Source organism: Lepidochelys kempii, chromosome 17 (assembly GCF_965140285.1).
Source record: "Lepidochelys kempii isolate rLepKem1 chromosome 17, rLepKem1.hap1, whole genome shotgun sequence".
Lineage (NCBI taxonomy): Eukaryota > Metazoa > Chordata > Testudines > Cheloniidae > Lepidochelys > Lepidochelys kempii.
In genome coordinates this window covers 25,048,549-25,076,518 of record NC_136396.1, presented here as the reverse complement: position 1 = coordinate 25,076,518, position 27,970 = coordinate 25,048,549, and the positions used below count along the sequence as shown (strand labels likewise).

The 27,970-nt window shown below is 46.4% G+C and overlaps 1 protein-coding gene across 7 annotated transcripts in view; it reads left to right on the top strand.

Moving 5' to 3' along the window:
* The window catches only part of STX1A (syntaxin 1A), a 338,192-nt gene that overhangs the window by 59,709 nt on the left and 250,513 nt on the right, over window positions 1-27,970 (top strand). For 5 of the 7 annotated variants that reach the window (XM_073315464.2, XM_073315468.2, XM_073315463.2 and 2 more), the window contains 2 exons: window positions 4,635-4,712; window positions 6,146-6,245. In XM_073315464.2, the coding sequence (XP_073171565.1) occupies window positions 4,635-4,712; window positions 6,146-6,245 (178 nt within the window). Of the gene's footprint in view, window positions 1-4,634; window positions 4,713-6,145; window positions 6,246-7,713; window positions 7,826-27,970 lie in introns of those variants that run through there. The other 2 variants (XM_073315466.2, XM_073315465.2) reach the window with 2 other exon arrangements.

The following is a 27,970-nucleotide window of genomic DNA, read 5'->3' as shown; positions in this document are numbered from 1 at the left end:
ACACACAATCGACTGTATAAAAACGCTTTCTACAAAACTAACTTCTACAAAAATTTGACCTAATTTCGTAGTGTAGACATACCCACAGAGAGATAAAGAACGGATGTTGTTTGAATGCCAGCAAACATACACTGCAGTGCTTTGTTCTGCAATGATTCCCGACTATGTGCTACTGGCCTGGAGTGGTAAAGTGTCCTACCATGGTGGAAGGAATAAGGCTGCCCTCCCCAGTAACCTTTTGCAAAGGCTTTGGGCGTACATCCAGGAGAGCCGCGAATGCCAGGGCAAATTAATCATTAAACATGCTTGCTTTTAAACCATGTATAGTATTTTAAAAGGTACACTCACAGAGGTCCCTTCTCCACCTGGCGGGTCCGAGAGGCAGCGTTGGGTGGGTTCGGGGGGTACTGGCTCCAGGTCCACGGTGAGAAACAGTTCCTGGCTGTCTGGAAAACCGGTTTCTCCACTTGCTTGCTGTGAGCTATTTACAACTTCATCATCATCTTCCTCATCCCCAAAACCTGCTTCCGTGTTGCCTCCATCTCCATTGAAGGAGTCAAACAACACGGTTGGGGTAGTGGTGGCTGAACCCCCTAAAATGGCATGCAGCTCATCATAGAAGCGGCATGTTTTGGGCTGTGACCTAGAGCGGCCGTTTGCCTCTCTGGTTTTCTGGTAGGCTTGCCTCAGCTTCTTAAGTTTCTTGCGGCACTGCTTTGGGTCCCTGTTATGGCATCTGTCCTTCATGCCCTGGGAGATTTTGACAAATGTTTCGGCATTTCGAAAACTGGAACGGAGTTCTGATAGCACAGATTCCTCTCCCCATACAGCGATCAGATCCTGTACCTCCCGTTCGGTCCATACTGGAGCTCTTTTCCGATTCTGGGACTCCATCATGGTCACCTCTGCTGATGAGCTCTGCACTCACCTGCAGCTTGCCAAGCTGGCCAAACAGGAAATTCGAATTCAAAAGTTCACAGGCCTTTTCCAATCTACCTGGCCAGTGCATCAGAGTTGAGAGTGCTGTCCAGAGCAGTCACAATGGAGCACCCTGGGATAGCTCCCGGAGGCCAATACCGTCAAATTGCATCCACAGTACCCCAAATTCGATCCGGCAATGCCGATTTCAGTGCTAATCCCCTTGTCGGGGGTGGAGTAAGGAAATCAATTTTACAAGCCCTTTAAGTCGAAAAAAAGTCGTGTGGACGGGTGCAGGGTTAAATTGATTTAACGCTGCTAAATTTGACCTAAACTCCTAGTGTAGACCAGGGCTCACTGTAAGTAAAGGCATAAAATGTGTTCAGTTGGGCAGATAATTTTCTGATTAAATCTTCCCTGTCATGTACAGGTGTAGAGAGTGCGACAGGCTTATTAACTGGTCTCAGATTCTTCCTAGCCATTTAGCAGTTTGAAAATGCAGTCCATCTTAATTCAACATAGAGAGTCCTCACTGAAACCTAAGTAAAGTGAAAAACAAATAGGTTATCTGGTGGGACAAAAACCAAATGGCTAAAACAGGCAATTATACTAGTTCTGGGAGACGATGTACTAATAACTCCCGAAACATACAGCGCAATTGATAATTATGGGAGCATGTGCACGGGACACAGCCTCATTTGTGTTCAAAGCTTGTTTGTGGATCCTGTGCAGACATATGGATAAAGTAGGTAGGGTGTTTCTTGCCACAAATCAGTAAGCGAATGAGTGGGAAGAGATCAGTGTTTATCCACAAACTGCCTTGGCTTGGGCCATCAGGAGAAGGGAAAGGGAAGAACATGTGAAGGAGGGCACCAGATGGGTGAAAGCACGCTCAGAATAATACAATTGAGGTGGAGGATTGCCATGTGGGGGGTTGGGGGGGTCCTTCCCCTCCCATCCCTAAGCATTCAGGTGTGAGGGTTATTTGCTTTGCTTGATGAAATCATTTATATGATCGTTTAGCAATCTGTGTGCTTCAGTGTATCTGCAGCTCTGAGTGGCTGCAGAGTGCCCTGGGCTGTGTGTGAGGGGTGTTCGGGCAGTAAACTGTATCTTTGTATGGTCACATAATGCTCTCTTGACTGTCTCCTTTTTGTTTAATAGCCCTGTAGGTCTGGTGCTGATTCAGCACATCTTGTTAGCTGAGCAGATTAGGGTGAGAGTCTGTTAAGCCTAAATTGTTCTCTTACTTCACGTCACAGGCTACTTTCTGGAGCTGTGGCCTTGAATGCAGAGCTCTGCAGGATAAGGGCCTCAGAGTCTGCACTTGAGAGAGGCTGTTCCGGGGCTGGGCTCTTCCTCCTCTGTGTGACGTACATTCAGGTTCTGAATTTTGGTACACCTGCCCATAAGCAATACTCTTGGAAACAAAACAGGTGCTGTCAGTAACATCTGGAGAGGCTTTTGCCCCCATAATAGCCAATGAGAGTTTGTGCTTACACTGTGTGTGTATTGGGTCTGAAAGTGCTTTACAAATATGGCTTGATGAAATCTCTCCCCTGTAGTAGAGATTTAGGAACAGCCAGACTGAATCAGATTGGGGAGTGGCAACTCCAGGATCTGACCTTGAAGGTCATGTCTTCACTCCAAAGAGATGTGCTTTTACAGTGAGACAGCCGACATGGTGGAGAATCCTGGTGAAGACTGGGCAAGCTGTAGTTTTATCACGGTGAAGCTGATTGAGGTGTACCCAAGGGGGAGTTTAGAGTTCACCTCAATCAGTTATATTGAGGTAAAACGTCAGTTTGTCTTGTCTTGGATTTTCACTGTGTTGGCTATCTTGTAGAACACACCCATTTGTAGTGCAGATATGGCTTGACAGTGCCCAGCACCAGCTGCTGTAGAAGACGGTGTAAAAAACCCCTATAACAGACAATTCTGGAATCACCTGCTCATGGGAAGGGTCTTCCTAACTCCATACAATTCATGGTGGGCTTGTAGACTGAAGCACTGGGGTTTAGAGCCCTTCTGTTTGTATCCTGTCTACAGTATTTGTGAGTATTCTCATTACCCACATGAATGTCAAACCCTTCCTAGGATCCTGGTAAGCTCCTGGGCTCTGATACCATGTGGCAGGGAGTTCATGGGTGAATTCTGTGTTGAGTAAAAGAGAATCTTTCTTTTTGTTAGTATTAAATTTGTTCCCTTTCAATTTCATTGCACCTCCCCTTTCCAAGAGTGCAAAGGTATATAGGAACTTCCCTACCCATTCATTATTTCCTCTCTCTCATGTCTCCTCTCTGCATGAAATCTTTTAACTGTCTCCTCATACTAAAGAGGAGGTGGGTGAGTTCGATATCTTCCATTGTTGTGTACAGTGTTGTAGCCATGTTGATCCTAGGATATTCACGAGTCCTTGTCTCTCTAATATGCTGGGACCAACACAGCTATAACAACTCCTCATGTTGAAGACTTTCTAGATCTCTAATTTTGGTCACCTGTCTCTGAACCCTGCTCTCCTCTATTTCTGCTAAGGTTTTACTGCAATAGGACCACCAAAAGTGAACATAGCATCCATTTATATATTGTGATTATACTATATTCTGTGTTATTTTCTACCCCATGTTTACTAGTCACACATCCTCTTTGTGCATGGAGCAGTTGTTTTCATTGAGCTGTCCTCTGCTGTGTGTATGAGGACATAGAATCATAGAATATCAGGGTTGAACGGGACCTCAGGAGGTCATCTAGTCCAACCCCCTGCTCAAAGCAGGACCAATCCCCAATTAAATCATCCCAGCCAGGGCTTTGTCAAGCCTGACCTTAAAAACTTCTAAGGAAGGAGATTCTACCACCTCCCTAGGTACCGCATTCCAGTGTTTCACCACCCTCCTAGTGAAAAAGTTTTTCCTAATATCCAACCTAAACCTCCCCCACTGCAACTTGAGACCATTACTCCTTGTCCTGTCCTCTTCTACCACTGAGAATAGTCTAGAACCATCCTCTCTGGAACCACCTCTCAGGTAGTTGAAAGCAGCTATCAAATCCCCCCTCATTCTTCTCTTCTGCAGACTAAACAATCCCAGTTCCCTCAGCCTCTCCTCATAAGTCATGTGTTCCAGACCCCTAATCATTTTTGTTGCCCTTCGCTGGACTCTCTCCAATTTATCCACATCCTTGTTGTAGTGTGGGGCTCAAAACTGGACACAGTACTCCAGATGAGGCCTCACCAATGTCGAATAGAGGGGGATGATCACATCCCTCGATCTGCTTGCTATGCCCCTACTTATACATGAAATGATTCCTTTCAGCACACTATGTAAAAATCATTATTCTTATTTTACACTAAGGTAAACTGAGGCACAAAAAGCTTAAGAGACTTGACCATGAGTTTCAGTGGTGATTTTCATCATGCCTCTGTGTGTGAGCCTGATCTTGATATTTCCTTAAGCCTTTTAGTAACACTCTAAATGCAGTGTCCAGGGATTGATTCTTTCCTGGGTTTTTCCTTTTCCATTAATTTAATTAATCCCCACAGCTTCTAAAGGGTCAGCATTTACCTCCCGCATCACAGGAGTAACCTGTTCCCAGGCAAAGTTCAGATGGAAACCCATGTTCTGCTGACTCGAGAGAGGGCCATTGGGCTACGTTCTTAGAATGGATCAGCGAAGTTTGTAGAGAGCATCTTGCTAATGTCTGTGTTTGTGTCTGCACAGGCTAAGGACAGTGATGATGATGATGAAGTCACCGTTAGCGTGGACCGGGATCGCTTCATGGATGAGTTCTTTGAACAGGTGAGATGTTGGTTCTCTCAGCGAAGCTCAGAGCTGTGCCGCTGGTCAGAACTCTAAGTGGTGCTCTCTCCCTGACCTCCCACTGGACTCTAGCCACAGAATACATGGCACCTGTGTTCTCATCCCTGCCCTCCAGTTGATGTCACAGTCACGTGTGTAGGAATTGCCAGTGGGAACAGAGTCTTTTACTCGTTGACATGAGGTCTGCCAATTCTCAGGCTTCAGCCTATGTTAGCTCCTCCTCGGTCACACCCCAGAGCATGCCCCATAAAGGTTTAGGCATTGATTAGTATCATGCAGTCTTCACAGCAGAGCCAATGTTGTAATGTGCAATTACAAAGCCTATGATGTAATGTGAAATTTGATCCTCCAGGTGCATCCTTCGAAACCAAAGGGACAACTTTAGCAACTGTTGGTAAATTAGAACAGATGTCCCTATGCCAGTGTGGAGGAAAGCCACTGTCTTTTGGGGCAGCAGAAAGCCTCAAACCCTGCAACCTTTCTTGCCTCAGTGCTTTGATTATAGCAGAAAGGCACTAAAACAACCCTGGAAGTCCCTCTGCATGGGACTGGCTGACTTTTTCTGTACATATCTGGCTTACAAATGGAGGTTCTATTCTGGCATGTGGGTGGCTGTGAGCAATGCGTGCAGCTTTTTAGAACACCTTTATCATAGTGTGTTGGGGGGGTGAAGACATCTCTAGGCAGTCTATCAAAAGTTGAATGTAGGATGTAAAACCCCATTGAAAAGTCACTCAGCGAATTGAAGGAAGAGGTATTCTAGATAGGCAGCCCAGAAAAACAGCATAATGCAACCCTGACTGCATTTCCCAAGACATCAGCAAACTTCCTTAAAGTGCAGTGACGGTCACCTTCTCACTCACTACGTCTACTCTCCCAGTGTATCGGCCAAGTGTGTTTTCCTTAATGACTAGAAGGTTAACCCTGTGGATCCAGCAGTTATAGAAGAGCAAGCTGGTCTGCAGTTTGACTTGTGCATCTGGAGCAGAATTATTCAGTGTCCCAGATGGAAAACCATTATTCTTGATGCTAATGCATGAGCTGGGAAGCTTGGAGTCTCCTGGATCCCAAGGGAGTTTTCTGGGCTGGCATGTTGAAATAACATTTTCTAACATGTAAACTGAACAGACGTGACATAGAGTCACTGATGTAATAAACATGTTCCCCTGCCCCCAAACCACACTGCTGCACTTTAGAGAGTCTCTTTTCATGATATAGCCACACTTTTAAGAAGCCAATCAGGTGGTAGCCAGCGAAATTCTCCTGCAGGAAGCAGCCTATGCTGGCCCAGGTCTCCTATGACTGCTTTCAGATGGGGGAGCACTTGAGTTTAACAACCTCTCCCCTTCTCATAGACTCAACTGTCATGAATATGCTGAACAGCTGTGTTCATTTGGGCCATGTCTCCGTAGGTGGAAGAAATTCGAGGGTTCATCGATAAAATTTCTGAGAATGTGGAGGAAGTGAAGAGGAAGCACAGTGCTATTCTTGCATCCCCAAACCCAGATGAGAGTGAGTGAGGCGTTCTCGGCTTTCTGCTCCAGCAGGCTGTGGGGTGTGGGGAACATGTGTACTACCATGACACATCAGGCTTGATCTGCTTTCTTGAGTGGATGGATGGGACATATGCAAAGAATTAGATGCTGGTACAGTGCGACAGTGGTCATGCTGGCTGTGATGTAACCAGCATGTGGTGTAAACCAGGAGGCTGATGAAGTGCGTGATGACCATGGAGCTGATAGAAGCCATCTGGGGAAGAGAGAGACCGCAGATGGCTGGGCAGCTAGGAAAGGAGATTAGATGGCTTGCTGGGCTCTTTTGGCTGGTAGGAAAGGAGATGAGGAGGAACACTGAGGGCTTCTTAAGGCTAGTGCAGAATGATTCTGTGCCTAAGGCTTGTGGATGCAGTGAGGCTGCAAAGAGCAAATGGCCCTTTTAATCCAGGTGAGTCATTTTCCTGTCCACTCAGCTAGAAAACAAATGTAATTGTCTTGTTATTGCTGCCGAGACCCGGAGCTTGTACTCGTGCCACTTCGGTATCAAAATACTAATTTACAGACACCATTGCCACCTCCAGATTGTGTCATGACTAGGAAACAGCAACGTCCTCCAGCTCTGCAAAGAGAACGAACAGGAGGGTTTAATTGAGAGAACTGGTGATATACTGCCTGCTCGCTCCCTGGCAATAGCTCCTGGCCAGACAGGCTGCTAAAGGAGAATAAACTAATGAGACAGGATTCTCAATGAGTTCCCACCACTGTAGGCACAGTCTGAGAAGTGATGCAACCCTTTCTGTGCCTCCAGATTTGCAGTCTGGGTGTGTGGCCACCCTCTGGAGCTGGGTCTCTGAAATGCCTGCTGTGGAGTGTAGAATGCATGGATGGAAGGACCCCTGCTTTATACCATCCATTTTGCTCCCCTTCTGGCTAGATTACAATTTTTATGCGGGGTGGGTGAACCAATCAGGATTAAATAAGAATTGACCTGAACCTTATTCTGAATCGCAACCTAAGCCCTCTTAAAGGTTGCCTGAAGTTCTGTTTCTATCTGGCTATGGTGCCCGTCCCTGTGGTCTCGGAGTTCAAACATTCAAGTATGTCTTTTCTCTCCCCCATCACATGCTGGTCCTTGGCATAAATGAAGGCTCACAGTCCCCTGTGAGGTAGCTAATAGCTATTATCTCCATTTTACAAAGGGGGAAACTGAGACATTGGGAGGTTGAGATATGCCTGAGGTCACAGGAGGAGCTACTGGATTCCCCAATCCCAAATACTAACCACTAGATAAGAGATCGCAGTAAATGCAGAGGATCTGAACTGTCAGATGCCTATCTGATCATCCCTGTTCATGCTGTTGCTCAGTGGACAGGCTTTTACCAGGCAGTTTTTCCGTGCCTGATTTCTGGAACCTGCCCCCATGGGGGATGAGATTTTTCCAGTTCAGATTTCCTAAAACAGTCTGTGACTTTTTCTTCCCACAGCGAGAGTTTGGGTGAATCAATATGCATGGGGCAGTTATTCAGCACAGCTTGGTGGGACACAGCTGGACCTGCTGCCATGTGCTTCCGACAGGTTGTTCCATATGCTACTAAGGTATAGTAGGCAACAAAGAAAGAAATCCTCCTGTTTCAGAAAGACCCTGTTTAAACTGTATGGTTACAGCCTATGTTGCTCCCCACAGTGCTGCCTGCCACCTTCATTTGGTATCTGATAATAGGAACATAAACCAGTGAAGAGTTTCACTTTCCAAACACATGCTCCTGGAGGTCTCCCTCTGCTGCCCTCCAGCATTGTGAGGAGAGCCCTGGGGATGCTGGAGGACTGAGTCTGGTTCCTTTTGACAGCAATTTAGCATCAGATCCCTTGTCCAGAGGGCTGCGGTGGGGGTGACCGCTAGGGAGAAGGCTGCTTTTCAAATGGTGGTAAGCCTTTGTCTTTGGCAATAGAATAACATTTAGAGGCCAGGTTGCAATTGTTCCTGATTCGTAATCTGTGTTTATGCTCTGGGTACCAATAGGACAGCTCCCCTCCTGTAAAGAGTTCATCCCAAGAGGGGACACAGGGAGGGGAGGATGAGGGAGAGGATGTGAGGGTTAGATGTTTATCGATTGGCTTGCCCCTCCTGTCCCGAACCTCCCTTCTTCCTTCTTTTGCTTACTTCCTCTTCCCTTCCCTCTACACACTCTCTCTTCCTGCTTTGTCCTTTCTCTACACATCTTCCTCTTTTGCCTCCTTTCTGGCTCCTCCATCTACAGTGTCAAGCGCTAGGACACCCAGGCCCTTAATCCCTAATTACATGTGGAACAGCTTCTCAGTCAATGTTCACCAAGCTCTCAGCCTGATAATGCAATTCCTCCATGCCTTTACATTCCTAGAACCACCTCTCACCTTGGCTTCTTTGTCTGTGTTTCCACCATGAGGTCCTGCAGTAATTATTTAAGGGTATCTTTCTGAAAGATCAGCTATGTTTCCACCACAAAGTGTTGGGCTCACTGCAGGACTCCTTGGGTGGTGTTTTCTGGCCAGGGACGTGCAGAAGGTCAGACTAGATTATCAGAATGGCTCCCGTTGACCTTACAGTTTGTGAATCTATTTAACAGGCTGAGAGCTGATAGAAGGTAGGGGCTCATGGGCGGTTTACAGCATCCCAGAGTTGGAGACAGGATTTTGAAAAGTGTCTGAGAAGTTTGAGCCCAGCTCCCATTATCTTTCAATGGGACGTGCTCCTGCTTCCCTCAGTGATTTTTGTAATTCCTGCCCTACATGCCCATTGGGCAGTAAAAGTAGAGCCTGTGTTTTTTCCTCTCACATCAGTGCAGTGATTTAGCATGAGCTGTCTTGTCAGGAGGGCTGCAGTGGAGGTTAATTAGGTGCTGGAAGCCAGGAGCCTTGCAGCAAATTACAGTGAGTTGTTAGTAAAACCTGCTGAACCATGACAGACGCTCACCTAGAAGGGTAAGTGCCAGCTTCAGTCTCAGTAGGCCAAGGCCCAATGAACTCTGCTCCTCTGCATCATTATGACTGGAGGAGCTGTGGATGTTAGCTATGTGCAGGCTGTAGGAGGGGAATGACCAGGACAGTCAAAATGTTCAATCACCCTGATATCTGCTGGGAGAGCAGTACAGCAGTGCACAGACAATCCAGGAAGTTTTTGGAAAGCGTAGGGGACAATTTCCTGGTGCAAGTGCTGGAGGAACCAACTAGGGGCAGAGCTCTTCTCGACCTGCTGCTCACAAACCGGGAAGAATTAGTAGGGGAAGCAAAAGTGGAGGGGAACATGGGAGGCAGTGACCATGAGATGGTCGAGTTCAGGATCCTGACACAAGGAAGAAAGGAGAGCAGCAGAATGCGGACCCTGGACTTCAGAAAAACAGACTTTGAGTCCCTCAGGGAACTGATGGGCAAGATCCCCTGGGAGAATAACATGGGGGGAAAGGAGTGCAGGAGAGCTGGCAGTATTTTAAAGAATCCTTATTGAGGTTACAGGAACAAACCATCCTGATGTGTAGAAAGAATATTAATACGGAAGGCAACCAGCTTGGCTTCACAGTGAAATCCTTGCTGATCTTAAACACAAAAAAGAAGCTTACAAGAAGTGGAAGACTGGACAAATGACCAGGGAGGAGTATAAAAATATTGCTCAGGCATGCAGCAGTGAAATCAAGAAGGCCAAATCGCACTTGGAGTTGCAGCTAGCAAGAGATGTTAAGAGTAACAAGAAGGGTTTCTTCGGGTATGTTAGCAGCAAGAAGAAAGCCAAGGAAAGAGTAGGCCCCTTACTGAATGAGGGAGGCAACCTAGGGACAGAGGATGTGGAAAAAGCTAATGTACTCAATGCTTTTTTTGCCTCTGTCTTCACGAACAAGGTCATCTCCCAGACTACTGCACTGGACAACACAGAATGGGGAGGAGGTGACCAGCCCTCTGTGGAGAAAGAAGTGGTTTGGGATTATTTAGAAAAGCTGGACTAACACAAGTCCATGGGGCTGGATGCGCTGCATTCAAGAGTACTGAGGGAGTTGGCGGATGTGATTGCAAAGCCATTGGCCATTATCTTTGAAAACTCTCGGCAATCGGGGGAGGTCCCAGAAGACTGGACAAAGGCTAATGTAGTGCTCATCTTTAAAAGAGAGAAGGAGGAGGATCTGGGGAACTAAAGGCCAGTCAGCCTCACCTCAATCCCTGGAAAAATCATGGAGCAGATCTTCAAGGAATCAATTCTGAAGCACTTAGAGGAGAGGAAAGTGATCAGGAACAGTCAGCATGGATTCACCAAAGGCAAGTCATGCCTGACTAATCTAATTGCCTTCTATAACGAGATAATTGACTCTGTGGATGAGGAGAGAGCAGTGGTCATGTTATTCCTTGACTTTAGCAAAGCTTTTGACACTGTCTCCCACAGTATTCTTGCCAGCAAGTTAAAGTAGTATGGGCTGGATGAATGGACTATAAAGTGGATAGAAAGCTGGCTAGATCGTCGAGCTCAACGGGTAGTGATCAATGGCTCCATGTCTAGTTGGCAGCTGGTATCAAGCGGAGTGCCCTAAGGGTCGGTCCTGGGGCCGGTTTTGTTCAATATCTTCATTAATGATCTGGAGGATGGTGTGGACTGCACCCTCAGCAAGTTTGCAGATGACACTAAATTGGGAGGAGTGGTAGAGGATTGGGCCAAAAGAAATCTGATGAGGTTCAACAAGGACAAGTGCAGAGTCCTGCACTTAGGAAAGAAGAATCCCATGGACCGCTACAGACTAGGGACCGAATGGCTCGGCAGCAGTTCGGCAGAAAAGGACCTAGGGGTTACAGTGGACGAGAAGCTGGATATGAGTCAGCAGTGTGCCCTTGTTGCCAAGAAGGCCAATGGCATTTTGGGATGTATACGTAGGGGCATTGCCAGCAGATTGAGGGACGTGATCGTTCCCCTCTATTCGACATTGGTGAGGCCTCATCTGGAGTACTGTGTCCAGTTTTGGGCCCCACACTACAAGAAGGATGTGGAAAAATTGGAAAGCGTCCAGCGGAGGGCAACAAAAATGATTAGGGGACTGGAACACATGACTTATGAGGAGAGGCTGAAGGAACTGGGATTGTTTAGTCTACGGAAGAGAAGAATGAGGGGGGATTTGATAGCTGCTTTCAACTACCTGAAATGGGGTTCCAAAGAGGATGGCTCTAGACTGTTCTCGGAGGTAGCAGATGACAGAACAAGGAGTAACGGTCTCAAGTTGCAGTGGGGGAGGTTTAGGTTGGATATTAGGAAAAACGTTTTCACTAGGAGGGTGGTGAAGCACTGGAATGCGTTACCTAGGGAGGTGGTAGAATTTCCTTCCTTTTAAGGTTTTTAAGGTCAGGCTTGACAAAGCCCTGGCTAGGATGATTTAGCTGGGGATTGGTCCTGCTCTGAGCCGGGGGTTAGACTAGATGACCTCCTGAGGTCCCTTCCAAACCTGATTATTCTTATGATTCTATTAAATGGATCTCTGAAATAGATGTGAACACCTGGACAGGGACACTGAATGCAGCTGAGAGCACTGAAGAGCACCATTTTCTGTTCTGCATCAGTGGAGAAGATAAAAACTTCAATACAATTTTTCCTCTGTGTCCTTGGGATGGATGGGAACTGTTGCTGTACCACAGGGGTCTAATTAGATTACCAAGAAAGGCGTTAAACTTCCACAGTCCTTGGAAGCTAGAATTGTGATCTTCATAAATGATCTGGAGGATGGCATGGACTGCACCCTTAGCAAGTTTACAGATGACTCTAAACTGGGAGGAGTGGTAGGTACTCTGGAGCGTACGGATAGGCTACAGAGGGAGCTAGACAAATTAGAGGATTGGGCCAAAAGAAATCTGATGAGGTTCAACAAGGAGAAGTGCAGAGTCCTGCACTTAGGACGGAAGAATCCAATGCACCGCTACAGATTAGGGACCAAATGGCTCGGCAGCAGTTGTGCAGAAAAGGACCTAGGGGTGACAGTGGATGAGAAGTTGGATATGAGTCAACAGCATGCCCTTGTTGCCAAGAAGGCCAATGGCATTTTGAGATGTATAAGTAGGGGCATTGCCAGCAGATTGAGGGACGTGATCATTCCCCTCTATTTGGCATTCATGAGGCCTCATCTGGAGTACTGTGTCCAGTTTTGGGCCCCACACTACAACAAGGATGTGGAAAAATTAGAAAGAGTCCAGCGGAGGGCAACAAAAATGATTAGGGGTCTGGAACACATGACTTATGAGGAGAGGCTGAGGGAACTGGGATTGTTTAGTCTGCAGAACAGAAGAATGAGGGGGGATTTGATAGCTGCTTTCAACTACCTGAAAGAGGGTTCCAAAGAGGATGGCTCTAGACTGTTCTCAGTGGTAGCAGATGACAGAACAAGGAGTAATGGTCTCAAGTTGCAGTGGGGGAGGTTTAGGTTGGATATTAGGAAAAACTTTTTCACTACGAGAGTGGTGAAACACTGGAATGCGTTACCTAGGGAGGTGGTGGAATCTCCTTCCTTAGAAGTTTTTAAGGTCAGGCTTGACAAACACCTGGCTGGGATGATTTAGTTGGGGATTGGTCCTGCTTTGAGCAGGGGGTTGGACTAGATGACCTCCTGAGGTCCCTTCCAACCCTGATATTCTATGATTCTATGATGCTTGTTGCTTCTGAATTTCAGTAGATTCAGCAATCCTGAGGGCAGTATGTGTTTCCGCTCACAGCTCCAGACTGTCCCGGGGAGGGGCTCTCCAACCTGCTCTTGTGAGGTGCTGCACAAGGCTACTCTTTGTGGCTAATCCTGGTGTCCCATTTACCTTGAGCTCAAATCTGTGTCTCAATTAGGGAGTGCCATTACACATATTGAATCTGTTTCCTTAAGTGAAGTATCCTCATCCCTTCTTGTCCACTGTCTAAACGGGCCATCTTGATCATCACGACAAAAGTTTTTTTTCTTCTGCTGATAATAGCTCATCTTAACTAATTAGCCTCTCACAGTTTGTATGGTAACTTCCAACTTATCTGTGTGTGTGTGTGTGTGTGTGTATATATATATATATATATCTTACTATATGTTCCATTCTATGCATCCGATGAAGTGGGCTGTAGCTCACGAAAGCTTATGCTCAAATAAATTGGTTAGTCTCTAAGGTGCCACTAGTACTCCTGTTCTTTTTAAAGAACCAGTGCCTTTCCATTCCATTAGCAAGTTGTCAGGAGAAAATGCTGCTTTCTGCCGCTTCCATCCTAAAATCCAGCCTGTTCCTCTGTGCTGTCCAGGATACTTTACCTTGATTTTGTGCCCCAAGAAACATCTAGACCTCTTCATACTGGGGCTAAGAAATGCAGTTGGGAAAATGAGGCTCCCTCATCTCTCTCCTCACTCCAGAAGACAGAGCACGCAGGTGCAGCAGCGTGCTGGTTCAGCGCAATCACGAACGTGCCATTCAGCGCAACCCAGTGAGTCTGGGGGCACTGTGCTTTCAGGAGGCCATTGTGGTAACGGATTACTAAAGGCTAGCAGGGGGCTGGATAGTCTCCATGTGGTAAGCATGGCAGCTGGCACTAGCTGAGCAGCATTTCATTAATGCCTTCTGCTTTTTGACATCACCCCAGGGATGTTCACCCACCAGATTGCTGCTGCCCTGAGCTTTCTAAGCAGGTACCGGAGGAACAGGGGAGAGATGCTTTTTGCAGGACAGATCAGACAGGTAAAAGGAAATTGGCTAATTATTTGTGTCAGTGGGAAGAAGGCTCTAAAAGGGAATCTGGAGCCAGCTAATAATCAGCAATGAGAAACACAGCTTTGCACTCTTCAAACAGCCTGATTTGAAAGAAAGTGAGTATAGAAATTGCTTTGCTGAGCACTAAGTGATTCTGTAGCCGAGGATTATTTTGGACAGAGTTTAATTATTTATGGGGGAGTTCAGAAGCTGCTAGGTTGATATTTTATTCTGACCTGCTGAGGAGGATTTTTTGATCTTCTTGTATATTAGGGGTGAATGTTGTGCTCAGGAATTGACAGACTAATAGAATCATAGAATATCAGGGTTGGAAGGGACCTCAGGAGGTCATCTAGTCCAACCCCCTGCTCAAAGCAGGACCAATCCCCAACTAAATCATCCCAGCCAGGTGTTTGTCAAGCCTGACCTTAAAAACTTCTAAGAAAGGAGATTCTACCACCTCCCTAGGTAATGCATTCCAGTGTTTCACCACTCTCGTAGTGAAAAAGTTTTTCCTAATATCCAACCTAAACCTCCCCCTCTGCAACTTGAGACCATTACTCCTTGTTCTGTCATCTGCTACCACTGAGAACAGTCTAGAGCCATCCTCTTTGGAACCCTCTTTCACGTAGTTGAAAGCAGCTATCAAATCCCCCCTCATTCTTCTGTTCTGCAGACTAAACAATCCCAGTTCCCTCAGCCTCTCCTCATAAGTTATGTGTTCCAGCCCCCTAATCATTTTTGTTGGCCTCCGCTGGACTCTTTCTAATTTTTCCACATCCTTGTTGTAGTGTGGGGCCCAAAACTGGACACAGTACTCCAGATGAGGCCTCATGAATGCCAAATAGAGGGGAATGATCACGTCCCTCAATCTGCTGGCAATGCCCCTACTTATACAAATGCCGTTAGCCTTCTTGTCAACAAGGGCACACTGTTGACTCATACCCAGCTTCTCATCCAACGTATCCCCTAGGTCCTTTTCTGCACAACTGCTGCCGAGCCATTCAGTCCCTAGTCTGTAGCGTTGCATGGGATTCTTCCGTCCTAAGCGAAGTACTTTGCACTTGTCCTTGTTGAACCTCATCAGATTTCTTTTGGCCCAATCCTCTAATTTGTCTAGCTCCCTCTGTAGCCTATCCGTACGCTCCAGCGTACCTACCACTCCTCCCAGTTTAGAGTCATCTGTAAACTTGCTGAGGGTGCAGTCCATGCCATCCTCCAGATCATTAATGAAGATATTGAACAAAACCGGCCCCAAGACCGACCCTTGGGGCACTCTGCTTGATACTGGATGCCAATTAGACGTGGAGCCATTGATCACTACTCATTGAGCCCGACAATCTAGCCAGCTTTCTATCCACCTTATAGTCCATTCATCCAGCCCATACTTTAACTTGCTGGCAAGAATACTGTGGGAGACCATATCAAAAGCTTTGCTAAAGTCAAGAAATAACACATCCACTGCTTTCCCCTCATCCACAGAGTCAGTTATGTTGTCATAGACGGCAATTAGGTTAGTCAGGCATGACTTGCCCTTGGTGAATCCATGCTGACTGTTCCTAATCATTTCCTCTCCTCTAAGTGTTTCAAAACTGATTCCTTGAAGACCTGCTCCATGATTTTTCCAGGGATTGAGGTGAGGCTGACTGCCCTGTACTTCCCCGGACCCTCCTCCTTCCCTTTTTTAAAGATGGGGACTACATTAGCCTTTTTCCAGTCTTCCAGGACCTCTCCCGATTGCCGAGAGTTTTCAAAGATAATGGCCAATGGCTCTGCAATCACATCCGCCAACTCCTTTACCACTCTCGAATGCAGCGCATCTGGCCCCATGGACTTGTGTTAGTCCAGCGTTTCTAAATAGTCCCAAACCACTTCTTTCTCCACAGAGGGCTGGTCACCTCCTCCCCATGATGTGCTGCCCAGTGCAGCAGTGTGGGAGCTGACCTTGTTCGTGAAGACAAAGGCAAAAAAAGCATTGAGTACATTAGCTTTTTCCACATCCTCTGTCCCTAGGTTGCCTCCCTCATTCAGTAAGGGGCCTACTCTTTCCTTGGCTTTCTTCTTGTTGCTAACATACCCGAAGAAACCCTCCTTGTTACTCTTAACGTCTCTTGCTAGCTGCAACTCCAGGTATGATTTGGCCTTCCTGATTTCACTCCTGCATGCCTGAGCAATATTTTTATACTCCTCCCTGGTCATTTGTCCAGTTTTCCACTTCTTGTAAGCTTCTTTTTTGTGTTTAAGATCAGCAAGGATTTCACTGTGAAGCCAAGCTGGTTGCCTGCCATATTTACTGTTCTTTCTACACATCGGGATGGTTTGTCCCTGTAACCTCAATAAGGATTCTTTAAAAAACAGCCAGCTCTCCTGCACTCCTTTCCCTCTCATGTTATTCTCCCAGGGGATCCTGCCCATCAGATCCCTGAGGGACTCAAAGTCTGTTTTTCTGAAGTCCAGGGTCCGTATTCTGCTGCTCTCATTTCTTCCTTGTGTCAGGATCCTGAACTCGACCATCTCATGGTCACTGCCTCCCATGTTCCCCTCCACTTTTGTTTCCCCTACTAATTCTTCCTGGTTTGTGAGCAGCAGGTCAAGAAAAGCTCTGCCCCTAGTTGGTTCCTCCAGCACTTGCACCAGGAAATTGTCCCCTTCACTTTCCAAAAAGTCTTGGATTGTCCGTGCTCTCCCAGCAGATATCAGGGTGATTGAAGTCTACCATGAGAACCAGGGTCTGTGATCCAGTAACTTCCGTTAGTTGCCGGAAGAAAGCCTCGTTCACCTCAACCCCCTGATCTGGTGGTCTATAGCAGACTCCCACCATGACATCACCCTTGTTGCTCACACTTCTAAACTTAATCCAGAGACTCTTAGGTTTTTCTGCAGTTTCATACCGGAGCTCTGAGCAGTCATACTGCTCTCTTTCATACAGTTCAACTCCCCCACCTTTTGTGCCCCGCCTGTCCTTCCTGAGCAGTTTATATCCATCCATGACAGTACTCCAGTCATGTGAGTTATCCCACCAAGTCTCTGTTATTCCAGTCACACCATAATTCCTTGACTGTGCCAGGACTTCCAGTTCTCCCTGCTTGTTTCCCAGGCTTCTTGCATTTGTGTATAGGCACTTGAGATAACTTGCTGATTGTCCTGCTTTCTTAATGTGAGGCAGGAGCCCTCCCCTCTCGTGCTCTCCTGCTCGTGCTTCCTCCCGGTATCTCACGTCCCCACTTACCTCAGGACTTTGGTCTCCTTCCCCGGTGAACCTAGTTTAAAGCCCCACTGTCGGGTTCCTTCCCCACTCTAAACTCTAGGGTACAGATGTGGGGAGCCGCATGAAAGACCCCCTAAGCTTATTCTTACCAGCTTAGGTTATAAACTTCCCCAAGGTACAAACTTTGCCTTGTCCTTGAACTCTATGCTGCCATCACCAAGCGTTTTAAACAAAGAACAGGGAAAGAGCCCACTTGGAGACGTCTTCCCCCAAAATATCCCCCCAAGCCCTACACCCCCTTTTCTGGGGAGGCTTGAGAATAATATCCTAACCAATTGGTTACAAAATCATCAAAGACCCAAACCCCTGGATCTTGGAACAATGGAAAAATCAGTCAGGTTCTTAAAAGAAGGATTTTATTAAAAAAGAGAGAGGTAAAAATCATTTCTGTAAAATCAGGATGGGAAATACTTTACAGGGTATTCAGATTCAAAACACAGAGGATCCCCCTCTGGGCAAAACCTTAAAGTTACAGAAAACAGGAATAAACCTCCCTCTTAACTCAGGGGAAATTCACATAAAAGAAAAGATAAACTAATCCGCCTTGCCTGGCTTACCTACACTGGTTGCACTACTGGAGACTTGGATTAGGATGGGTTGAAGAAGATGGATTTCTGTCTGGCCTCTCTCAGTCCCAAGAGAGAACCAACACGTAAACAAAGAGCACAAACAAAAGCTTTCCCCCCAGACCCCCACAAGATTTGAAAGTATCTTGTCCCCTTATTGGTCCTTTGGGTCAGGTGCCAGCCAGGTTAGCTGAGCTTCTTAACCCTTTACAGGTAATAGGATGTTGCCTCTGGCCAGGAGGGATTTTACAGCACTGTAGACAGAAAGTTGGTTACCCTTCCCTTTATTTTTATGACACGCCCCCCAAATCACAGATAGGGCGAAACACTGGCTGTGATTTCTTCCTGGAGCTCTAGGAGAAAACAGAGTTAATAAGACACATGCATCTCTAAATATACTACTAACTGTATAAAGACTAACAATATTTCCCACATCTTAAGGACAATTTGGACCAGTTGATTCTGGGAAACTTTCACGAGAGAGTGCATCAGCCACTTTTTTAGAAGCTCCTGAGATGTGTTGTATGTTGAAATCAAAATCTTGGCGAGCTAAACTCCACCGAATACGTTTTTTGTTATTTCCCATGTCAGTATGAAGCCACTGTAGCGCAGCATGGTCAGTTTGCAGGTGGAAACGCTGTCCCCAAACATATGGGCGTAGCTTTTCCAGAGCGTAGACAATGGCGTAACATTCTTTTTCACTGACTGACCAGTTGCTTTCCCTCTCAGACAGCTTCTTGCTGAGAAACACAACAGGATGGAACTCTTGTTTCGGTCCTTCCTGCATTAAGACTGCTCCCACACCACGCTCGGACGCATCTGTGGTTACTAGGAACGGTTTGTCAAAGTCTGGGGCCCTTAGCACAGGGTCAGTCATGAGTGTCGCTTTAAGCTGGTTAAAGGCCTTCTGACGCTCTTCAATCTACTGAACTGCATTTGGCTGTTCCTTTTTGGTTAGGTCTGTCATTGGGGCGGCGATTTGGATGTACTGTGGTACAAATTGCCTGTAATATCTGGCCAAACCTAAGAAGGATTGGACCTGTTTCTTTGACTTTGGGACAGGCCACTTTTAGATAGCATCCACTTTGGCCTGTAGGGGGTTGATAGTTCCTTGACCCACCTGGTGTCCAAGGTAAGTCACTCTGTTTAGGCCTATTTGATACTTCTTAGCCTTAACAGTTAGTCCTGTCTCCCTTATGCCCTCGAAGACTTTTTGTAGATGTTCCAGGTGTTCTGCCCAGGAGTCCGAAAATATGGCCACATCGTCAAGGTAGGCGACTGCATATTCTCCTAATCCCGCTAGGAGACCATCTACAAGTCTTTGGAAGGTGGCGGGTGCATTTCACAGCCCGAAAGGGAGTACATTAAATTCATACAGCCCGACATAGAATCGTAGAATATGTGTGATGAAGGGTGACCTTTCCTTGGTGGATTCATCTAGCTGTACCTGCCAGTACCCCTTGGTTAAGTCCAAGGTAGAGATGAACTGGGCACATCCCAGTTTCTCCGATAGTTCATCTGTGCGTGGCATTGGATAGTTGTCTGGGCGAGTTACAGCATTTAGCTTATAGTAGTCCACGCAAAAGCGTATCTCCCCATCTGGTTTGGGAACTAGAACCACTGGAGATGCCCATGCACTGCGGGAGGGGCAGATTACACCCATATGTAGCATATCCTGGATCTCCCGTTCTATAGCAGTTTTAGCCTGATGAGACACCCGGTAAGGTTGGACTCTAATTGGGTGAGCATTACTTGTGTCAATGGAGGTATGCCCGTTCAGTCAGTCCTGGGGTGGTTGAGAACGTCGGCGCATAGCTAAGGCACAGCTCCTTGATCTGCTGTCGCTGCATATGCCGAAGGGTCATGGAGAGGTTCACCTCTTCCACACAACCAGCACTTTTCCCTTCAGAGTAGACACCTTCAAGCCAGTCAGCGTCATCTCCTCCCTGGGCTGTAAACTGACAAACCTTTAATTCTCTGGAATAAAAGGGCTTTAGAGAATTAATATGGTACACTTTAGGCTTTCGGTTTGAGGTGGGAAATGCTATGAGATAATTAACAGCTCCCAGGCGCTCTTGGACCGTGAATGGCCCTTCCCACGATGCTTCCATTTATTGGGCCTGGAGCACCTTTAAGACCATGACTTGGTCCCCTACTTTGAAGGAACGCTCTCTGGCATGTTTATCATACCAGGCTTTTGCTCTCTTTGAGCATCCTTTAGGTTTTCTTTAGCAAGGGCTAAAGAGGTTCGGAGGATGGTTTGTAGGTTGGTTACAAAGTCCAGAATGTTAGTTCCTGGAGAAGGTGTAAACCCCTCCCATTGCTGCTTCACCAACTGTAATAGCCCCTTAACTTCGCAGCCATATACAAGTTCAAATGGTGAAAACCCTAAACTGGGATGGGGTACAGCCCTGTAGACAAAGAGCAACTGCTGCAACACTAGGTCCCAATCATTGGAGTGCTCATTTATGAATTTACATATCATGGCCCCCAAAGTTCCATTAAACTTCTCCACCATGCCATTTGTTTGATGGTGGTAGGAGGTGGCAACCAAGTGATTCACCGCATGAGCTTTCCATAGTTCCTGCCAGGAAATTAGTTCCTGCATCTGTAAGGATGTCGGAGGACCAACCTACCTCAGAGGGAGAGGCTGAGGGAACTGGGATTGTTTAGTCTGCGGAAGAGAAGAATGAGGGGGGATTTGATAGCTGCTTTCAACTACCTGAAAGGGAGTTCCAAAGAGGATGGATCTAGACTATTCTCAGTGGTGGAAGAGGACAGGACAAGGAGTAATGGTCTCAAGTTGCAGTGGGGGAGGTTTAGGTTGGATATTAGGAAAAACTTTTTCACTAGGAGGGTGGTGAAACACTGGAATGCGTTACCTAGGGAGGTGGTGGAATCTCCTTCCTTAGAAGTTTTTAAGGTCAGGCTTGACAAAGCCCTGGCTGGGATGATTTAATTGGGGATGGGTCCTGCTTTTGAGCAGGGTGTTGGACTAGATGACCTCCTGAGGTCCCTTCCAACCCTGATATTCTATGATTCTATGGTTCTATGATACCCTGGCAAAAATGTCTGTTAGTGCCAGACACACACTTTTAGCCCTGGTGTTTCTTAGACCTACTGCTTCCAGCCATCAGGTGGCAAAATCCATGAAAGTCAGTATGCACTGCTTTCCTCTGGGTGTCTTTTTCGGAAAAGGACCCAGAATATCCACAGCTACTCGCTGAAATGGAACCTCAATGATGGGGAGTGGCTGTAGAGGGGCTTTGACCTGGTCTTGGGGTTTTCGCACTCGTTGGCATACCTCCCAAGATCGGACATAGGCAGAAACATCCTTGCCCATTCCCTTCCAGTGGATTGACCTCCCCAAATGGTCTTTGGTCCTGTTCACCCCAGCATGGCCACTAGGATGATCATGGGCTAAGCTCAAGAGCTTTTCTCGGTACTTAGTTGGAACTACCAACTGTCTCCACGGACGCCAGTTTTCCTGGTGTCCACCAGAAAGAGTTTCTGTGTATAAAAGTCCTCTTTCTACAACAAACTGGGATCAATTAGAAGAGCTGAGAGGTGGTGGGTTGCTCCGTGCCTCCGTCCACGCTCTCTGGAGGCTTTCATCTGCTTCCTGTTCGGCCTGGAACTGTTCCCTTGATGCTGGAGACATAAGTTCCTCACTGGATTGTGGACCTGGGCTTGGTCCCTCTGGAAGCGATGTAGGGGGTGGGTCTGTTTCCGTGGACTCTGAACCGCTCTCCACTGGTGCACTATGGGGTATTTCAGGCTCTGCCTGACCTCTTGGTTACCCTTCCCTTTATATTTATGACACCTCCTCACTAGGATAGCCAGCCTGCTTGCAAAGATGCTGTTCCCTCTCTTCATTAGGTGGAGCCCGTCTCTGCCTAGCACTCCTCCTTCTTGGAACACCATCCCATGGTCAAAGAATCCAAAGCCTTCTCTCCGACACCAGCTGTGTAACCATTCGTTGACTTTCACGATTTGATGGTCTCTACCTGGTCTTTTTCCTTCCACGGGGAGGATGGACGAGAACACCACTTGTGCCTCAAACTCCTTTATCCTTCTTCCCAGAGCCACGAAGTCTGCAGTGATCCGCTGAAGGTCATTCTTGGCAGTATCATTGGTGCCCTCGTGGAGAAGCAGGAAGCTGTAGCAATGCGAGGAGTTGATGAGTCTTGGCAGTCTCTCCGTCACGTCGTGAATCCTAGCTCCTGGCAAGCAGCAGACTTCTCGGTTTTCCTGGTCGGGGCGGCAGATAGATGACCCAGTCCCCCTTAGGAGGGAGTCCCTAACCACCACCACCCGCCTCCTTCTCTTGGGAGCGGTTGTCGTGGAACCCCCAACCCTAGGACAGTGCATCTCATGCCTTCCAATTGGTGGAGTCTCCTTCTGCTCCCTTCTCTCAGATGTATCATCTAGTCCACTCTCCGCATTAGTACGTGCGGAGAGAACATGAAAACGGTTGCTCACCTGTATCTGTGTTGCTGGTACATGGACGCTCCCCTTTCTTCTTCTGGGGGTCACATTCTGCCAAATTTCTTCACCGTCCTTCTGTCCCTCTGTTACTTCCAAGTGATGCGTCCCCAGCCTATAACCAAAATTCTTGTTATTAATCACTAGTGAAGTCAGTACAAACTAAAATTTCATACAATGACTTGTTTATACTGCTCTGTATACAGTACTCTGAAATGTATGTACAATATTTATATTCCAGTCATTTTATTTTATAATGATATGGTAAAAATGAGAAAGTCAGCCACTTTTCAATACTAGTATGCTGTGCCACATTTGTATGTTTATGTCTGATTTTGTAAGCAAGTAGTTTTTAAGTGAGGTGAAACTTGGGGGTACACAAGACAAATCAGACTCCTGAAAGGGTACAGTAGTCTGGAAAGGCTGAGAACCACTGCTGTAGATCATCATAATAACAATCATCTGTGACTCTCGATATGCACTTCCAGAGCATAGAGGAAAAGTGAGGGTGTCTGTCTGGCAGCTAGCTGCATGAGTGGTGCATGGGCTGGAGTGGACATCAGCAAGATGGCAGTTTGACTGCAAAGTTTGGTAACCACACAGAGAGGCTGCTGAATGAACGGAGGTTCCCTTTGCCCAGCTTAAAGGAGAAGTACAGTAGAACCTCAGCATTACAAACACCTTAGGAATGGAGGTTGTTCGTAACTCTCAACAAAACATTCTGGTTGTTCTTTCCAAAGTTTACAGTTGAACAATGACTTAGTTCAGCTTTGAAACTTTACTATGCAGAAGAAAAATGCTGCTTTCCCTTTATTTTTTCAGTAGTTTATGTTTAACACAGTACTGTACTGTATTTGCTTCCCCCCCAACCCCCCCTGCATCTCTGCTGCTGCCTGATTGTGTACTTCCAGTTCCAAATGAGGTGTGTGGCTGACTGGTCAGTTCATAACTCTGGTGTTCATAACTCTGAGGTTTTATTGTATTTATAATTCACTTGGCAGTTTCGTTTTTGTTAAGGTTTGTGATTTGAATCACAAGTCCCTTGATAAATCAGTCCTTAAATTTATTCCATCTGACTGCTACAGCTGTTGTCACTTTTGGTGCTCAAAAGAGAATTTATTTTGTTTCAGCCTCTAGGGCTCAATTCTGTCCATTCTCCCAGCGAAGGGAGTTTAGATGTTTAATGGGGAAGAGTTAATTGTATTTTAGAGCCATCGATAAGCATGCTGAGTGATTTCTGCCATGCCTTTCCTACATACACCAGTTTTCCTTACAGGTTCCTCACTAACGTGTTTCCTTTACTGCCTTGTATATTGGATTATGTTCAGTGAATGAATTACTCCTGAGAGCATAAATCCTCAAATCCATAGCCAGTTTCCTTCAGTCTGTCGGTTCAGTCCATCTCCAGTGGACTTCAGAATGCATGATAAATATTTAAAACCTCTAACTGCTTCTGGGTAACAGAAAGCAAGGAACGTTTCAGTTACATATAAATTTAAATCCCAGCTGTGATTCTCCAGTTCATAAATCTAAATTACATGAGACTGAGACGGTGGCTTCCAGAAATCAGGATGCAGTTTGCTTGTACATTTTCCTTTGGGCTCCTTGTCTTCTGGATGGGATTTGACTGAGACTGTTTCTGATCCAGGGAGTTGAATGGGCATCATCATGCTCTGTAAGGTATTGGGGCCGTGGACATGGTTTCTTTACGGAGTAGACTGATAGAGACCATTTTGATTAAAAAATAAGAAGGATATAAAATGAAGATGGCACACGTTAAAGTGATTAAAAGCTGGCTCAATGATAAGTCTCAAAATGTAACTGTAAATGGAGAATCATCATTGAATGGGTGTGTGTCCAGTAGGGTCGTGCAGAGTTCGGTTCTTGGCCCTACGCTATTTAACATTTTTATCAACGACCTGGAAGAAAACAAAATAATCACTGATCAGGTTTGCAGATGACCCAAAAATTGGGGGAGTGGTAAATAATGAAGAGGACAGATCACTGATACAGAGAGATCTGGATCGTCTGGTAAGCTGGGCCCAAGCAAATAAATATGTATTTTAATATGGCTAAATGTATACATTTAGGAACAAATAGTGTAGGCCTTCTTACACAATGAGGGACTTTATCCTGGGAAGCAGTAACTCTGATCAAGAAATGGGGGTCGTTGTGGATAATCATAGAATCATAGAATATCAGGGTTGGAAGGGACCCCAGAAGGTCTAGTCCAACCCCCTGCTCAAAGCAGGACCAATTCCCAGTTAAATCATCCCAGCCAGGGCTTTGTCAAGCCTGACCTTAAAAACCTCTAAGGAAGGAGATTCTACCACCTCCCTAGGTAACGCATTCCAGTGTTTCACCACCCTCTTAGTGAAAAAGTTTTTCCTAATATCCAATCTAAACCTCCCCCACTGCAACTTGAGACCATTACTCCTCGTTCTGTCATCTGCTACCATTGAGAACAGTCTAGAGCCATCCTCTTTGGAACCCCCTTTCAGGTAGTTGAAAGCAGCTATCAAATCCCCCCTCATTCTTCTCTTCTGCAGGCTAAACAATCCCAGCTCCCTCAGCCTCTCCTCATAACTCATGTGTTCCAGTCCCCTAATCATTTTTGTTGCCCTTCGCTGGACTCTCTCCAATTTATCCACATCCTTCTTGAAGTGTGGGGCCCAAAACTGGACACAGTACTCCAGATGAGGCCTCACCAATGTCGAATAGAGGGGAACGATCACGTCCCTCGATCTGCTCGCTATGCCCCTACTTATACATCCCAAAATGCCATTGGCCTTCTTGGCAACAAGGGCACACTGCTGACTCATATCCAGCTTCTCGTCCACTGTCACCCCTAGGTCCTTTTCTGCAGAACTGCTGCCTAGCCATTCGGTCCCTAGTCTGTAGCTGTGCATTGGGTTCTTCCGTCCTAAGTGCAGGACCCTGCACTTATCCTTATTGAACCTCATCAGATTCCTTTTGGCCCAATCTTCCAATTGGTCTAGGTCCTTCTGTATCCTATCCCTCCCCTCCAGCGTATCTACCACTCCTCCCAGTTTAGTATCATCCGCAAATTTGCTGAGAGTGCAATCCACACCATCCTCCAGATCATTTATGAAGATATTGTATAAAACCGGCCCCAGGACCGACCCTTGGGGCACTCCACTTGATACCGGCTGCCAACTAGACATGGAGTCATTGATCACTACCCGTTGAGCCCGACAATTTAGCCAGCTTTCTACCCACCTTATAGTGCATTCATCCAGCCCATACTTCCTTAACTTGCTGACAAGAATACTATGGGAGACCGTGTCAAAAGCTTTGCTAAAGTCAAGAAACAATACATCCACTGCTTTCCCTTCATCCACAGAACCAGTAATCTCATCATAAAAGGCGATTAGATTAGTCAGGCATGACCTTCCCTTGGTGAATCCATGCTGGTGAATCAACTGAATGTGGGTTCCTAGTGCTATGGCCAAAAGGATCCTGGGATGCATAAATAGGGGAATCTTGAGTAGGAGCAGAGAGATTATCTTGCCTGTGTATTTGGCACTTTTGTGACTGCTACCTTAATAATGTGTCCAGTTCTGGTGTCCACAGTTCAAGAAGGATGTTGATAAATTGGAGCTGTTTCAGAGAAGAGCCAGAAGAATAATTAAAGGGTTAGAAAACCTGCCTTCTAGTAATAGATTGAAGGAGCTTAATCTATTTTACTTAACAAAGAGATGGTTAAAGGGTGACTTGTTTACAATCAAATATTTAATAATGGGCTCTTCAGTCTATCAAAGAGAGGTATAAAATCCAATGGCTGGAAATTAAAGCTAGACAAATTCAGATTGGAAATAGGCCATACATTTTAAGAGAGAGAGGAATTAACCATTGGAACAATTTACCAAGGGTCATGATGGATTCTCCATCGCTTGCCATTTTAAAATTGAGATTGGAGGTTTTTCTAAAATCTCTGTTCTAGGAATGGTTGTGGGGCAGTTCTCTGGCCTATGCTATGCAGGAGTTCAGGCTAGATAGTCACAACGGTCCCTCCTGGACTTGGAATCTTTGATTCTCCTTTGAGCACTTGCATGTGTCCAGTCACTGTAAGTGTGCGAGCACCCCGTGCACAGTTGTCAAATAACTTTTTCCCCTCTGCGGTACCTGTTGGGGAGACTCAACCTCCCTCTACTGTCACGCACAGCTACATGCAGGTATAAAAGAGCAGAGCCCTCCTCCGCACCCCAGCCTCCCTCAGTTCCTTCTTACCAAGTAGTGGTTGTTGGAGGGCTTCCAGAATTCTTGGAACAAGTTCCTCTCTCTCTCAATTGTATAATTGACACGGTCTCCCATAGTATTCTTGTCAGCAAGTTAAGGAAGTATGGGCTGGATGAATGCACTATAAGGTGGGTAGAAAGCTGGCTAGATTGTCGGGCTCAACGGGTAGTGATCAATGGCTCCATGTCTAGTTGGCAGCCGGTATCAAGTGGAGTGCCCCAAGGGTCGGTCCTGGGGCCGGTTTTCTTCAATATCTTCATAAATGATCTGGAGGATGGTGTGGATTGCACTCTCAGCAAATTTGCGGATGATACTAAACTGGGAGGAGTGGTAGATACGCTGGAGGGGAGGGATAGGATACAGAAGGACCTAGACCAATTGGAAGATTGGGCCAAAAGGAATCTGATGAGGTTCAATAAGGATAAGTGCAGGGTCCTGCACTTAGGACGGAAGAACCCAATGCACAGCTACAGACTAGGGACCGAATGGCTAGGCAGCAGTTCTGCGGAAAAGGACCTAGGGGTGACAGTGGACGAGAAGCTGGATATGAGTCAGCAGTGTGCCCTTGTTGCCAAGAAGGCCAATGGCATTTTGGGATGTATAAGTAGGGGCATAGCGAGCAGATCGAGGGACGTGATCATTCCCCTCTATTCGACATTGGTGAGGCCTCATCTGGAGTACTGTGTCCAGTTTTGGGCCCCACACTTCAAGAAGGATGTGGATAAATTGGAGAGAGTCCAGCGAAGGGCAACAAAAATGATTAGGGGACTGGAACACATGAGTTATGAGGAGAGGCAGAGGGAGCTGGGATTGTTTAGCCTGCAGAAGAGAAGAATGAGGGGGGATTTGATAGCTGCTTTCAACTACCTGAAAGGGGGTTCCAAAGAGGATGGCTCTAGACTGTTTTCAATGGTAGCAGATGACAGAACGAGGAGTAATGGTCTCAAGTTGCAGTGGGGGAGGTTTAGATTGGATATTAGGAAAAACTTTTTCACTAAGAGGGTGGTGAAACACTGGAATGCGTTACCTAGGGAGGTGGTAGAATCTCCTTCCTTAGAGGTTTTTAAGGTCAGGCTTGACAAATCCCTGGCTGGGATGATTTAACTGGAAATTGGTCCTGCTTCGAGCAGGGGGTTGGAGTAGATGACCTTCTGGGGTCCCTTCCAACCCTGATATTCTATGATTCTATATACCGTTACCCTTAAAAATTAGTTATTTCCTTAGGTATATTTTAGTTAGATATTAGTATTAGGTTTCAGTTTTTAAGTCTTTTTGACCAAATTTTAAGATTTGGTCCTGGGAGTGAGACCAGAACAATGCCTTGCTCTCTGGGGTCCTGTAGTGAGCCAGAGCTGGTCAGCAACCCACACTCCGCCTGCCTGAAATGCTTGGGAAAATCCCATGCTAGTGACAAGTGTCACATTTCTAAAGGGCTCATGCCTTGCTTGAAGAAAG